This window comes from Rasamsonia byssochlamydoides, assembly GCF_041956645.1.
Source record: "Rasamsonia byssochlamydoides strain NRRL 3658 unplaced genomic scaffold VTN77scaffold_43, whole genome shotgun sequence".
NCBI lineage: Eukaryota > Fungi > Ascomycota > Eurotiomycetes > Eurotiales > Trichocomaceae > Rasamsonia > Rasamsonia byssochlamydoides.
This window is the reverse complement of record NW_027192426.1, coordinates 79,812-94,876: the sequence shown is the minus strand read 5'-3', so window position 1 is coordinate 94,876 and position 15,065 is coordinate 79,812. Positions and strand designations below refer to the sequence as shown.

The window sequence follows — 15,065 nt, the reverse complement described above, 5'->3', positions numbered from 1 at the left end:
AAAAAAATAAAAAAAATAAAAAAAATAAAAAAAATAAAAAAAATAAAAAAAATAAAAAAATAAAAAAAATAAAAAAATAAAAAAAATAAAAAATAAAAATAAAATAAAAAAATAAAAAAAAAATAAAAAGTACAATCAACAAAGAAAGACACAAAACACAGAGACCGAGATCTTGTACTGCTCAGCAGTTGTTAATAGTGGGAGAAAAAGGTAATTAATAAGCGAAGTTAGATTCAGTGATAGTTTTCCGCAACGTCATCGAAAGTCCCTGCTTTGGTAAGGATGTAAGTCATTATTCTTCCTCTTCATATCAAATCAAAATTATTAATATTTTTAATTATTTAATAATATCTAAGAATCAAGTACAAATATATTTTCCAAAAAAGACGCCAATTTAACACAAAAAAATGGTGATTAAGAAAATAAGACTCAAGGCATATACTGTTAGACTACAGAGATTGAGTATGTAGGCCTTGATTAATTAATTTGAAGTTGTTCGAGTCTTGAGTCTTGAGTCTTGAGGGTACACAATGCATTTTCTTTTTTCTTTTTTCTTGTTTCCTCTTCTACGTCAGCGCAGTAAGACAAAATCTCGAACAGCTAAATAGTACAGAGTAATATCTGGGTAAGGTTGGAATTATTAGCCAAACAGAGACCAGAGAGAATATGGCAGTCCCACTGAATTTGCACGAGTAAATTTATATGGAGTCGGCAGAGGACTCATCCGCAACTTATCCGAAATAACCTTATTTATATTCTACGATTACAGTTATTTAACCTGTGGGGATCACGATTGATATCGATCGGAATATCTCCGATCGCATGACACGACTGACTGAACTATGAAAGAAAGCAAAAGCAGTCTTCTAAGATCATCTCACAGTGTAGACTGGTTAATACAGATAATAAGATATATCCCTCTTAATTAAAATGGCCGACCTCCCCACCGTCTACGTCCTCGATCCCTACCACCCCGATGCCATCGCGCTGTTGACGTCCACCCCCACCATCCGGCATGTCCTCCCGGACGACCCAGCCAAGGCGTCGTGGCACCAACACGCCACCGCCCTGATGGTGCGCTCGGAGACGAAAATCCGCGCCGAGGATTTCCAGCGCGCCGAGAAGCTCAAAATTATTGTCAAACAAGGCGTCGGCGTCGACAACATCGACCTCGACGCCGCCAAGCGTCACCAGGTCATCGTGTGCAACACCCCCGCGCTGAACAGCGAGGCCGTCGCCGAGCTGACCATCTCCCTCGCGCTGGCCGTGTCGCGACGCGTCTGCGAACTTGACCGCCTCATCCGGCAGGGTCAGAAGGTCGTCCGCAGCCAGGTGCTCGGCCGCAGCCTGTTCCGCAAGACGGAGGGCATCGTCGGGATGGGCAATATCGGCCGCGTCGTCGCGCGGAAATGGATCGGCGCCATGGAGGGTTCTATCATCGCGTACGACCCGTTCGTGTCGGAGGATGCCTGGGGAGATATCCCGCACGAGCGCGTCAAGGACCTGGCCGATCTGCTGCGTCGAGCGGACGTTGTGACGCTGCATGTGCCGCTGACTGAGCAAACGCGCTCTCTGATCGGGCGGGAGCAGTTTGCGCTGATGAAGAAAGACGCCATTCTGATCAACTGCTCCAGAGGCGGGATCGTGGACGAGGCTGCCTTGCTGGAGGCGCTGCAGAAGAATACCATCTTTGGCGCCGCGCTAGACGCGATGGATGTTGAGCCGCCGACAGTCGAAGCATATGGCGACGGGCTTTTGAGCTGTCCGAATCTGATCATGACGCCTCATGTTGGTGCCTCGACGGTGGAGAACCAGAGTCGCAGTGGTGTGGCGGTGGTTGAAACGCTGCTGGCGGTGCTGGAGGGCAAGGAGGTACCGAATAGGATTGTATAGGCTTTGCACGACGTCTACACTGATAGATTCGAATACAGCAGAAAGAAGGCTGATTTCGGGATCAAAACTTCCTTCTCCAAGTTCCAGTGATAGAGAAGAAATCCAACTATGAGAAACGAATATCTATCAAAAATAAATAGGTATCCTTCACGATGCCAGTTGATATCTGCTGCTATATAAGTAAGCCCAGGTTGATCGATCGTCAGTGTAAATAGATAGAGTGAATGGATTATTCACTTTTTTTTTTTTTGAAAAAAAAAAAAAAATAGCTACGAGGTGATTCGGGTACGCAGCTGGTCGAACAGGCTGAGCTGAACTCAGTTCAGTAAATTGCATTGCAGCATCCGACTGACATGGTAATTACCAGTTCATCAATGAGGATCCTCAGAAGAAGTATAGGCAAGATCCTGCCGAACTGTCGTCTCCCGCTGAGACTGCCTCTGGCACTACTGCTACTCACCTGGATCTTGGTCCGTCTTCCGACAAGGCAACGACGCCAACATCCACACCTACAACCTTGCCAGACAGCTGCAGCAGCCGCACGGAGCAGCAAAACGCAGACCCGGATCTTAATTTAAACCTGCAAGAAGAGGGAAGAGATAGCCTTCATCACCACCATGAGACTACTACGGCCACGACCACCACGACGAGTCTTTCCCTTTGGACGCCTGATGATGAATGTCGCAGAAGATCACCAGAAAGAAATCCAATCCGGCGGCGGCGGGGATACGTCCTCCGGTCATCAACAAACCCGCAGTAACAATCATCATACTACAACTACTTTCAGTGATAAAGATGAGTTTGCGGTGCGCGGACTGCTCGCTTTGGGCACGACAAGCATGAACATGAGCATGACGAGCAGCGAAACCGAAACCAAAACCGAAACTGAAACTCCGATGATGATGGCTTCCCATGTGGCTGGCTTCAGCCCCAGCGTCGAGTCGCCAGTTTCATCTACTACGATTAACAGAAATGGGAGTCGTGGTGCATATCCTTTATATCATCAACAACAGCAACAGCAACAACATCAACATCAATATCAACGTGCAAGCAAGAAGAGTAGCATAGCTTCTATGACTGCAACTGTCAACCAAACAGGAGACCTCCGTCTCAGTCCTGCTACCACTATCGCTACCGCTACAGCTACCGCCACCAGGAGTCTGAACAATGATATCACCCTCATCAGCAACAGCAGCAACACCGTCCCACAACAAACACAAATGCGGACGTTGGAACTTCTCAGACATTACAGATACGATCTTGCTCCCTGGGTAAGTAAGTACGTACACAAATCAAGAACTTGGTTAGGCAGTGGCTAGCTGGCTGGCTACAACTGGTTACAGCTCGGGACAGACTTGTTCAATAAACGAATAGAGAGAGGGAGAGAAGATAGATATCTATCCCCTCATTACTGTTCTTTGCTTTCTGGCTTGCTTCCGGGCTAACTGATTAACTGACTGTATGAATAATCCCGTAGCTTGACATGTGTGACCTATCGCACTCGTTCGGAATCACAGCTGTCCAGAGAGCTATGGCTATGGCTACGTCCACGGTTACGGGTATGGGTTCCTCGAAGTCGAAATCGATTTTCTCGGCCCTGCTAGCTCTCTCGGAGACGTCATTTAACTTGCTTCATCACCGTGGCTCTGGCTCTGGCTCTGACCCTCACTTATTGGGATCGAGTCCCTCCAGTTGTGCAGGCGCAGGTGCAGGTGCCGTCGACCCAGTCACAGTCAGGACGAGCAGCAGTAATAATACTCTCCTGGGGCCGGGTCCTTCAGGGAATCATCAAAACTACAACTACACCTCGCAACTGGATATAAATACGGATGTGAATATAGATACGAACATGCCAATGACGACAGTCGCACTATCGACCGCCCTCCGGAAAGGTGCAGTGTTTCATTTCCGATATTCCCCGCACGTGGAGGCGGACGGAGACTGGTAGTGGTACTACTGCTGATACTACTGCCGAGGACCATATGGATACAGATATAGATACAGAACTGATAGATGCTCTGGCGCTGCATGCTTCATCCGGCAGGAGGGACCTCACTTCAGCGATCTATTGGCTTTTTTTTTTTGAAATTAGGTATGTTGTAACCCTACCCACCTATTTACCTATTATAGCTACAGTACATACCTAGGTATGGTCCAAATGCACAAATTTGGAATAAGAGCTCACCCACAGCAACGACGTGGCATTTTATTTATTTGTAAATACGCTGACTGACCTGTGCAGATGTCAGTGTCGCTCTGGCCAGCGACACCGCCGTACGAGTTCCGCTGCCAATATCCTTCCCCTTCAATCTGTCAGAACTTCATCACACAGACATCTATCGGAGAGTGTTCCACTACGCTCACTTGCCGCTGTTGCTGTGCGCGAATGCCCTACTCTGGTGTAATGACGATTCTTCTCCGCATCGGCCCATCGACAGCTGGATGCAGCTCGTCGATGAGCTGGAGCGATGGTACCGCATGCGACCGCAGGAGTTTCAACCGATGCTGGAGCTCGACTCTCGCGACCGGATGATAGACGGCAATTTCCCGGTGATCCTGTTCACCAACGGGGCGGGAATCTTCGGCAATCAGCTCTATCACACGGCTATGCTGCTGCTGCTTCTGAACAAGCCGCGCACGGCGCGAGTGGATGATTCCCATTCCCGACCTTCAGTAATCTCTCCGCTGTGGCATGCCCAGCGCATATGTAGCATTGCGCTGCATAATGATCGTCGGGAATGCTGGGATCTGTGCTTGCTTGCGTCGTTCCTCGTCGCGGCGAGACGCATGAGGCATGAATCCCAACAGCAGGAGATATTGCATGGTTTTGCCCGTATCAAGAGTCTGACTGGATGGGACGTTGGCGAACTGCTGAATGATTTGCGACAAGAGTGGTGTATTCGAGAGGGTGCCTGAAAATAACCATTCACATCTGTCTCGAATGATTGGAAACTTCAACCGGTCTCAGCTAGCAAAAAACTTGTTGCGGGTTCTCGACACGTTCTCCCCGGACTTTGTATCCACAAGCGATTTCCAAATCTCTGATCCGCCAACATGCTCCCCATCCGGTGGTTGCCTCGATACTTCGGATCAGGTTGACGATCACCTCATGCTCGGACGCGTGACTGAAGAGTCTCCCTGCGAGCCAGAGCGGCTGAATGGCGTTGTTCAAGCAGCCTTGATGCGGGTTTGCCAGAGAGATGCCGCAGATGCAACGGGCATGCCACAGCGTTGAAAGCGACGGCCCTGGCCGCAATTTAATGCTTTTTGGCATGATCTTGAGCAGGAGGATAGAGGCTGTGTGGTAGAGCTGATTCGATGAGATGGCGGCCCAGTGGACGAAGAAAATGTGTGGGAACGGTTTCGTGTTGGTGGTCTGCACAGGGGGAAGCTCTCTGGGCCGGTCAGAAAGCCAGTTCTGCAGGTCTTCCCACAGCTGCAGCCAGCGATTGTGGAAAACGTCTCCTGTGCAGGCGTTGTCCTCGCCGAGTTCGATGAATTTGGTGCGGTGACACGAGTTCACATTCTTTTGCGCGCAGATACACCGCGTAGTTGGCATGCATGTCTGGTGAATTTGCGTCTTTGAACAGCCGACGCGCGTCATCGTGCTGGTAGCCGGGAGATAGCCATTTTGATAGCTTCAGGAGGGTGCCTTGGGTGCCATCAGATATAAGTGCACCGCATACATCTGTACTCAGACATTAGAGAAGAAAATAAACAGTAAAAAAAATATTGCATCTTTTTTTTTTATGCCATAAAAATGACAACCTCACGTTCATACTCACCCATTTCTCGCATAGCACCAAAAAACAGGCTGCAGCAACCCACTGCTAACCCCATGAATCCCAAACGCATCAAACAACGCCGCACACCCCTCCAGATGACGGCGCCAGTCCTGCGCGCGCGCGGACATCATCTCTAGATAGCAGAGCAGCACGCAGGCCGCGACGACTTTCGGGTCGCGGACCTGCAGCAGCGGACTGAGCAGGCGGATCGCCTCCTGATAGAGCTCGAGACTGTCGAAGGAGTCGCGGATGCCTTCCTTGCGCTCCATCTGCCGCGCGGAGATGGCGAGGATGGCGTAGAATAAGGCTGGGAAGTCGCGTGCCAGCGCGGGCAGTTGGATGCCGAAGGTGCATTGGGAGTCGAACATGTCGAGCTGGGAGAAGTAGTTAGTCAGGTCATTATCGTTGTTATGAGATACTGCTGTAGAAGTCTATGATTGTGTAGATACTCGAGTTGTCAACAGGATGTTGGATAGAAGAACAGCAACAGAAGGAGGGAATAAATGAGAAACAAAATCAAACACACTATGATCTATCTCTCCAGGGGTAATGTATGCATACATACCCACGGCGCCACCTGCGCAACATAGTTCTGCAAATACCGAATCCGCCTACTGCTCGAGAGCGGCGACCATCGACGACTTTACCACTCGTGATGGAATCTGAGTCTGATCACCACTACCATCATGGCGACCCCTATCTTCTTCCTCCTGTAAACTAGCAGGACTCCCCGCCCGCGTGGGCGCCGCAGACTGGGCGATAGTGAAGAGCATATATCGCAGCTCCTCCTGCGACGCGAGATAGCCCGGGTTGTGCGAGAAGCCGTCCTGCCCGTACATGTACCAGCTGCTTGTGCTGCTGAGGGGGGAGTGATGTTGACGGAACTGATGATTGCTGTCTGCGAGGGGGCTCCATTGGCATGTTCCTGTACTCAATGGAGGAGGAGGTACGAGTTGTTGCTGTTGCTGTTGCTGCTGTTGCGAACCCCTTGGCTCGTCGTCCTCCCAGTCAGGAGGCTCATTGACATTGACGTTTCCATCATGATTATGCGATAGCGATTCAGTGAGTCGTCGCCGTTTACTGGCTGGTTGTTGTTGCTCGAGAGCAAACATTTGGATTTGTCCTGGCCATTCATCTGATCAGATCACATCATACGATGATACGACTACTCAGCCGTAGAAAATCCGGGGTTTTGGGCCAAGTTCAGGCTAATTAATTAATTAATTAAGCCTGTGGGGAAGGAAAGGGGGAGCTTGATGCCAACCCAAACCAAACCGGCCTCGCAAAACCTGCCGAATCCGCACGAGGCATCCTGAACGTCTAAACAATCGAGTTATGACTCGGAGCATAAAACCCTTTTTGCACGCTATTTTTTCCTTCTCCCAGGGCTGCCCCTTATCAAATGTACGGAGTGCTCCGCACGGAAAACCGGGATATTTCAGAATGAATAGATTTCCTCAAAATAAACCAATATATATCAAGATATTACCGGGATATAGCTACATACATATGGATGGATAGATAGATAAATAGATAGGGAATTACATTCCTTAAATAAAACAACAAGAGGAAGAGGATCTAATTTCTTTGCTTTTTCTTCTCTGTTTAAACATTGATGTTTAAAAATAATGAACTGTTGCCGAGTCCGGCAACGCTCAGTGGGGAATTACTAGAAAGGAAAGAATGAAGCCGTTCAGATCTCTCTATATTGAACCTCTCTAACTAGACGACCTGGTTGTGTGGAAGGAGGTAGGAGGAGATTTGGGCGCACGGGCCAATGGAGCTGACTAAGCGTGTGGCCGGGAAGCCGGCTGCACCGAGATGAACCCTTTATTATTATTATTATACTATGTATTTGAAATAAAGATTCAATATTTATAAATAGTAACACTAAATTTTATCCCAAAAATATTAAGATATATATATCCTACGCTAGCACCCTGGCACGGTTATATAGAATAAAAAGTTCGGTGTATAAAAAATTCAATTTAATTTAACCAATTCTCTAACCAAAAATATAATTTATTAATATTAACCCTTAGAGTATGACTACTCTGAGAGAATTCTCTTCAGGTATGTATGTTTTGCTAGACAATCATAAAAGGGTCACAGTGGTAGACGTAGACTTCAATATCATTCTTACCTTATATATAAGGGGTGGCCTTCACGTGTATACAATGTATTATTGTCTCAACAAAAGAACAAAGGCGCCAAACCAAGTCCAAACAGACGGATCAAATCTGAAACTCCTTGCTCCTCTTACCCCCACATTCTACCTTCCTAATCCAGCGATATTGAATTCGTTGCAGAATCGGCCAAAAGGAGGCGCCATGACGCCAGCTACTTGGTGAATCTGAACTAGGTGGTCCGCCAACAGAATTCTAATTCAGCACTCCCTTGCTTAAACAAAATATTTCCTTATATTCCCTAATATTTTATTGATTATTTCCTATTTTTGTTTAGTTAGATAGATCTCTAGAAGGTTATATCTCTAAAGTTGCTTATTTCTCGATAGATCAGCTAGAAATAACATGCTCAGGCGGTTCCTGAAGACTGATTTAGTAAGATTGATTCCAATATTCCGACATATTGTCATTAATATCATCCTGCCAAGCGCACATCGAAAAGTCGAAATAAATATAAATAGTCCAGTCTAAATACATGCATTTCTTCAAGACACCTATCTACATGTCTAAGCTTATAACGATGCCTCCACATCATCCACCACCAGCACCTTGATGCTACCATTCCGGGGATCGGAACAAAGATGAAGGGCCTCGACTGCCCTTTCTAACGGGAACGTATGCGTCACCAATTTCTTCAAGTCGAGGATACCGCCGCTCAGACAGGCGATTGCTGGCGGCCAGGTGTCGCGGTAGCGGTTGATGAATTTGAGATCGATCTGCAGACATCAATTTATGTAATTAAATTAATTAACCCATGCCCAAGCTGAAACAAGTGAAAGGTGCTGCTTACCTCCGCCAGCGACAGATGCATAAAAGGAAGATTGTTCATAATTGACTTTCCCACGCCAATGACCACCACGGTACCGCCTCTTCGAGCAGCATATGCGGCCGTGCAGACGCTGCTTTCGACCCCGGTGCATTCGAGCACCGTCTGGGGGGCAAAGTATTCGTCTGAGTCGGCGCCGAACAGCGCGCGGATGGCTTTGGCGTTGCCCTCGGCGTCGAGGGACTGGTCGATTTGGTAGGGGATGCAGCTGGGTACGAAGTCCTTTGCAAAGGCTAGTCGAGACGGTTCGAGATCTGTGATGACGATCGGATGGGCGCCAGACGCCCGGGCAGCTGCGAGGGCGATTAGACCGATGGGACCAGCTCCGCAGACCAGCACGCCTCGGCCAAGACTGAGACCGGCGGTCCTGATGCCGTTCATCACGACAGAGAGAGGCTCTAGCAGGGCGCCTTCCGCGAAGCTGATGTTGTCGGGGAGTCTGCATGAGACTGTCAGTTTGAGACAAGCCACCAGGAATGACTACAAGAAAGAAGACCAACTTGTGCAGCCACCTGGCTGGATGGACCTTGTATCTCTGCATCGTCCCGTGGTAAGGATAGACGCCGGCGAACTGAACGTCTTCGCACAGGTTGTATCGCCCGTCCCTGCAGAGGAAACATACTCCGCAAGGCACGCCAGGCTCGATCGCCACGCGGTCTCCTGGTTGAGGTCAGCCATAGAATCTTCCTCACTTGATTAGAAGAGTGTCCGTACCAGGCTTCAGATTGCTAACTCCCTCACCGCACTGCAACACCACACCCGCCGCTTCATGGCCGATGATACAATCTCCTTCAAAGATGAGAGATCCAATGCGTCCTGTCTTCCAGAAATGGATATCCGATCTGCGTTCTGTCAGTATGGCAGGCATTTTCTCGAATTAGAGCGTGTATACCCGCAAATCCCAGTCGCCTTGATCTGGAGGACGACTTCGCCCCGTCCGGGCGCGTAGACAGGTGCGTCGACCTGCTTGATGTTGTGGTCGGCTGTTACTTGCAGTGAGGGGTTGGGGAGTGGTTTATGAATGGTGTTGTTTGTAGGCTTGACAGCTGGAACTGCGATGTTCTCGTTGCTGGAAGAACTCTCGACAAGCAGCGAAGGAGCCATTTTGTTCGTCGGTCTAGGGAGTTAGACTGAGAGAAACGAAAATATTGAAAACTGAGTATATACACAATACCATATCGGCTATATTTATTATCTGCACGGGTAAAACCAGACTGGTGCCGTCCTGCCAGGTGGGGAGGGCAGCGCCTAGGCAGGTGATCAATTCTAGATCTAGCGTCCTATTTTTGAATAATCAATGCATCCGCGCTGGCCAAGGGCTGATATAATCTAATTAATAATTAACTAAGCAAGTCGCGATGATTATTCAGTATTCAGGTGACCATTGCAATGGACCTCGGAAAACTTGCCAATTACTGTTTCGGGCAATCGGTGCCTCTGGTTTCCCTTTATGGATGGTCACGAGAACAACCAACCCTCCCAGTTGCAGTCTCAATTCTATTGTATCGTGATTGCATTAATAGCTATCTTTTTCTTCTACCCGCTGCCCGTCGGAGTGATTTTCTAATGTTTATTTGTGTAGCTGTCACCTTAGTTTTTTTTTTTTCATTCATTCATTCAGTTTCTCGTCGTTTGTCGACATTACATTATTTACCTCAGACACGGCAGAAATCATCTCTCCCACTGCACAGAATTCTGTTCGGGAAAAAAAAAAGAGAGAAAGGAAGGAAGGAAGACTTAGACAGAAGGACCTGTGTGTGAGAGATACAGCCCTCAAATGACTGTCGAAGAAGTCCGATTAAACGGCACGGCTGGTGTCAACGGCGATGGCACTGCCAAAGAGCAGAGCTCGAGCTCAGATTCAGCCCTTCCTCTGTTGAAGAAACTGTCCAAAGACCGTGACCTGGTGCTAAAGACGTTCCGCCTGCTCATTTCGGATCTGTGCCAGCAGTTTAATGGTGGTCATCCTGGGTAAGAACGCAATACAACAGTAATAAAAGAAGAAAAAGAGAAAGAGAGAGCTGATGATGCTGCTCTTCAGCAGAGCGATTGGCATGGCGGCAATTGGAGTCGCACTATGGAGATATGTGATGCGGTATGCACCGCATACACCGGATTACTTCAATCGTGATCACTTTGTGCTGTCGAATGGCAAGTAGAATTTAGAGTATTTCTGTCTGGACTTCTATTCTAACTGCTTCAGGACACGCATGCCTCTTCCAGTACACCTTCCTCCATATCACTGGTTACAAGGCCATGACGTTTGACCAGCTCAAATCCTACCACTCTGACCGCGTCGACGCGCTCTGTCCCGGCCACCCCGAGATCGAGCATGAGGGCATCGAAGTGACGACCTGCCCCCTGGGCCAAGGTGTCGCCAACGCTGTTGGCCTCGCCATGGCCACCAAGCATCTTGCTGCGACGCACAACCGTCCCGGATACGACGTCGTCTCCAATCACACGTGGTGCATGGTCGGCGACGCATGCCTGCAGGAGGGCGTCGCGCTCGAGGCCATTTCTTTCGCCGGCCATCTCCGCCTCAACAATCTGACCGTCATCTACGACAATAACCAGATCACCTGCGACGGCTCTGTTGATTTGACGAACACAGAAGACATCAATGCCAAGACGCGCGCCTGCGGGTGGGACGTGATTGAGGTTGAAGACGGATGTTTCGATATCGAAGGCCTGGTCAAGGCGCTGGAGCAGGCGCGCGCGTCCACGGACAAGCCTACCTTCATCAACGTCAAGACGGTCATCGGACTCGGCAGCCAGGTTGCAGGCACGGCCCTCGCCCATGGAGTTGCCTTCGGGGCAGATGATGTCGCCCAGCAGAAAAAGGCTTACGGCTTCGACCCGGAAGAGTCGTTTGTCATCAGTGACACTGTGCGGCAGTTCTTTGAGGACCTCCCTGCCTGAGGAGAGGCTCTCGTTCGGGAATGGAACCAGCTGGTGGATGAATATACGGTCAAATATCCAGACCTGGGGGCTGAGTTCCGCAGACGTGTGCGCGGAGAACTCCCTTCAAACTGGAAGGATTTGATTCCTGCCAGCTTCCCCGACAAACCAACTCCCTCGCGAGCATCTTCTGGACTGGTATTCAATCCAATCACCAAAGAGATCAACTCGTTTCTCGTCGGAACGGCTGATCTGTCACCGTCTGTCAACATGACCTGGCCAGGCAAGGTGGACTTTCAGCATGTGAGTCCCACTTCGACATAAATATTTAAACATACCTGTGTATTCTTTCTAATATAAAAAAAAAACGTTCGAACAGCCCGACTTGCGCACCACCTGCGGCAGCAACGGCAATCATTCCGGCCGCTACATCCACTACGGCGTGCGTGAGCATGCTATGTGCGCCATCGCCAACGGTATGGCTGCATTTGCCCCCAACACCATCATCCCTGTCACCTCGTCGTTCTTCATGTTCTACCTGTACGCCGCGCCCGCCGTCCGGATGGGCGCGCTGCAGAACCTCCAGATCATCCACGCTGCGACACACGACTCGATCGGCATGGGCGAGGACGGTCCCACGCACCAGCCGATCGAGCTGGCCAGTCTGTTCCGGGCGATGCCTAACCTGCTCTACATCCGGCCGGGTAACAGCGAAGAGACGGCCGGCGCGTGGATTGCTGCCATCGAGGCGAAGCGCACGCCGACCATTATCTCGACGTCGCGCCACGCGTTGCCCCAGCTGAAGCAGACGAGACGAGAGGGCGTCGCGTCTGGGGCCTACGTGCTGGAGGAAGTTTCCGGAGAGAAGGCGGACGTGACCTTGATCGGCGTCGGGGCTGAGCTCTCGTTTGCGCTGGAAGTTGCACAGCAGCTGAAGACGAGGAACATTGTAGCCCGGGTTGTCAGCTTCCCCTGTCAGCGTCTGTTCGAACAACAGCCGCTGGAGTACAAGCGGGCAACGCTGCAGCGACACCGCGGCATTCCGGCCGTCGTCATCGAGCCGTATGCTCCGAACGGATGGGAGCGATATGCGGATGCGGGCATATGCCTGAACCGGTTTGGACACAGCTTGCCGGGCAAGGCAGCGTATAAGTTCTTTGGCTATGAGATTGACGTGCTGACGTCGAAGGTGGTGGATTATCTGGACCGGATAGAGCAGGACGAGTTGTTGAGGAGGGAGTTTGTCGAGCTGTAATGGATGTCGACGATGATAGAGAATGACTGTCCTGTTAGCCTTTAGTAGGTATATAGAGTGAAAAGATCCAACAGCTAGAGTGGATGTCATGCACTTCTTTTGGGCAGAGTGGTAAAATCCACATGGACACAGCATCAATTGGTGTGGATGTCATATATAATAATAATATATTTCTGTTAATACAAAATAGTACTCTTGTCGATGAAGTCGAAGAGGATGGAGAGACAGGAAATGTTAGAATGAGACTGGACGGAATCAACCAGATGGCGTTAATAACCAACCTGAAGATACGCTGCGACGATGGTGATAGGGCTGACCCCGCGCGAAGTCGAACAGCAACATGATCCAACAGCCACGGGAGATGAAAGAATCCCCTACACGATTATCGGCTGATTTCATAAAAAAAAAAGAAGGAAAAGTGAAACAGCAATGGAGGGGATGATTTCAGAATGGATTGATTGATTCAATTACTTATACTGTAAGGATAATCTCATAAATCAAGTCAAATATAAAGTATTTATGGGGAATCTGTAGTAATTTTCTTTTTAAAGGCATATAAAGCAGAGAGAGAGAGAGAGAGAGAGAGAGAGAGAACACACTGCTCAGCAGTTGTTACATTATAATGGGCAAAAAAAAAAGATTCAGATTCACGATGGCCAAACTTCACACAGGGTAGTATATAGTAGGGCAAGAGTCTCCGAGAGGATACAGATGACCGAACAGTTCGCACAGAAGATGGCTTGGACTTCATATCATGCTATATATATGAAGTCTATACTACTCTCTAATTCTGAGACTACGTTCAGCACCTTTATAGTTTTCATGGACAGGAATTATTTCATTTGTTCCATCTATCATCATTAGTTAAGAAATATACTCGTTGTGTAAGTATCTATGCATGTCCGTCATGAGATGGCAATAGCAACATTCCACAAGACCCGAAAACGTATACTGTTAAAAAAAAAAAGACATCTGATCTAACTTTAGAACCACGAGACCGCCAACTGCGGAGTAAACCACCTGCTAGGCTGTTACCAGGCAATTCGTGCAAGCGGCCCCTTCGGGAACGACCGCACCAGCAACTTGCGAATCTCATCCATCACCAAAATGCCCAGCGCCAGCGCCAGCGGGATAAACCAGAACTCGATCGGCACGCTAGCAGTGTTAAATAGATACTGGATGCCCGGCACCTCCGTCACGAAGATGGCAATTACCAGCGAGATCAGCATGGCCAGCGGCAGCCACGGGTTGCGCCGCTTCTTCCGCACCGGGTCTGCCTGTAGGATGGACATGCGCTTGTTGCGCACCGACAGGATGTTCCCCCACTGCATGATCACCAGCGTCACAAAGTAGACACACTGGCCGACGTTGTTGAAGTGGGTCAGTTCCTCCTGCGTATACCCATAAAACCCATCCGAGTACTTCTGGAAGGCAAACACCAGCGCGTGGAACGGGATGCCCGCCTTCTTGTACATGTAGAGGAAGAACATGCAGTGCGCGCACAGCGCCTCCATCACGCCGATGAACAGATACGACTGGCCGTAGATCTTGAAGTTGATCAGATGGTCCCGCTTGTGGTTCCGCGGCGGCAGATCCAGCAGGTCGAACTCCTCCTTCTCCATAATCAGCGACAGCGACAGGAACAGATCCGTGAAGACACAGATGATAATCATCAGAAACGAGCTGAGCGGCAAGGGCAGGCCGAAAAACACGTTCATCAGCACCGGCCAGATTTCAGACCAGCTGCCGGCCGGCAGCAGATACGTAATCACCTTCTGCAGGTTCTGGAACACCAGCCGTCCCAGTCGGATGGCCTGCACGATCGAGTCGAACTTGTCCAGCAGCACCAGATCCGCCGCCTCGATGGCCACGTCGCTGCCCGACACCACGGCCACGCCCACGTCTGCTTTCCGCAGGGCAGGCGCGTCGTTGACACCGTCACCAGTCACCGCCACGACATTGTCGCGCGCCCGGAACTCGTCCACGATGCGCAGCTTCTGCTCCGGCGTCGTACGGGCGAACACAATCTCCTCGTACCGGCAGATGACGTCCCAGTCGCTGTCCCTGAGCGACGAAATTTGGTGTCCCTCGACCAGCAGCGACCGTCTTGACCGCTCCGATTTTTCAGTGCCGTCTTCGCTGTCGGACGCGCTCACGATATCCTGCACCGTGTCGGGATCCGCAGTGCCCGTGAAGATACCGACGTCGCGCGCAATCGCGGC

At 49.8% G+C, this 15,065-nt stretch overlaps 8 protein-coding genes across 8 annotated transcripts; 5 read left to right on the top strand and 3 right to left on the bottom strand.

The window, feature by feature from the left end:
• Positions 1 to 930: 930 nt before the first annotated feature.
• VTN77DRAFT_5881 (uncharacterized protein) lies at positions 931 to 1,893 on the top strand (the record flags this gene model as incomplete). The annotated part of the gene is made up of 1 exon (XM_069422097.1): positions 931 to 1,893. The coding sequence occupies one exon, from the start codon at positions 931 to 933 to the stop codon at positions 1,891 to 1,893; it is 963 nt and encodes a 320-aa protein (XP_069276594.1).
• Positions 1,894 to 2,510: 617 nt separating this feature from the next.
• On the top strand, positions 2,511 to 3,212 carry VTN77DRAFT_5880 (uncharacterized protein; the record flags this gene model as incomplete). The annotated part of the gene is made up of 1 exon (XM_069422096.1): positions 2,511 to 3,212. The coding sequence occupies one exon, from the start codon at positions 2,511 to 2,513 to the stop codon at positions 3,210 to 3,212; it is 702 nt and encodes a 233-aa protein (XP_069276593.1).
• A 164-nt stretch (positions 3,213 to 3,376) lies between these two features.
• VTN77DRAFT_5879 (uncharacterized protein) lies at positions 3,377 to 3,841 on the top strand (the record flags this gene model as incomplete). The annotated part of the gene is made up of 1 exon (XM_069422094.1): positions 3,377 to 3,841. The coding sequence occupies one exon, from the start codon at positions 3,377 to 3,379 to the stop codon at positions 3,839 to 3,841; it is 465 nt and encodes a 154-aa protein (XP_069276592.1).
• A 65-nt stretch (positions 3,842 to 3,906) lies between these two features.
• Positions 3,907 to 4,809, top strand: VTN77DRAFT_5878 (uncharacterized protein; the record flags this gene model as incomplete). Its single annotated transcript, XM_069422093.1, has 2 exons — positions 3,907 to 3,985; positions 4,136 to 4,809. 2 exons carry the CDS (start codon positions 3,907 to 3,909, stop codon positions 4,807 to 4,809), a joined length of 753 nt encoding a protein of 250 aa, XP_069276591.1.
• Positions 4,810 to 4,861: 52 nt separating this feature from the next.
• Positions 4,862 to 5,497, bottom strand: VTN77DRAFT_5877 (uncharacterized protein; the record flags this gene model as incomplete). The annotated part of the gene is made up of 1 exon (XM_069422092.1): positions 4,862 to 5,497. One exon carries the CDS (start codon positions 5,495 to 5,497, stop codon positions 4,862 to 4,864), a length of 636 nt encoding a protein of 211 aa, XP_069276590.1.
• Positions 5,498 to 6,289: 792 nt separating this feature from the next.
• VTN77DRAFT_5876 (uncharacterized protein) lies at positions 6,290 to 6,790 on the bottom strand (the record flags this gene model as incomplete). The annotated part of the gene is made up of 1 exon (XM_069422091.1): positions 6,290 to 6,790. One exon carries the CDS (start codon positions 6,788 to 6,790, stop codon positions 6,290 to 6,292), a length of 501 nt encoding a protein of 166 aa, XP_069276589.1.
• A 1,586-nt stretch (positions 6,791 to 8,376) lies between these two features.
• VTN77DRAFT_5875 (uncharacterized protein) lies at positions 8,377 to 9,794 on the bottom strand (the record flags this gene model as incomplete). Its single annotated transcript, XM_069422090.1, has 5 exons — positions 8,377 to 8,580; positions 8,655 to 9,129; positions 9,191 to 9,350; positions 9,405 to 9,532; positions 9,583 to 9,794. The coding sequence occupies 5 exons, from the start codon at positions 9,792 to 9,794 to the stop codon at positions 8,377 to 8,379; spliced, it is 1,179 nt and encodes a 392-aa protein (XP_069276588.1).
• A 673-nt stretch (positions 9,795 to 10,467) lies between these two features.
• On the top strand, positions 10,468 to 12,843 carry VTN77DRAFT_5874 (uncharacterized protein; the record flags this gene model as incomplete). Its single annotated transcript, XM_069422089.1, has 5 exons — positions 10,468 to 10,661; positions 10,735 to 10,817; positions 10,894 to 11,576; positions 11,640 to 11,891; positions 11,968 to 12,843. The coding sequence occupies 5 exons, from the start codon at positions 10,468 to 10,470 to the stop codon at positions 12,841 to 12,843; spliced, it is 2,088 nt and encodes a 695-aa protein (XP_069276587.1).
• Positions 12,844 to 15,065: the final 2,222 nt, after the last annotated feature.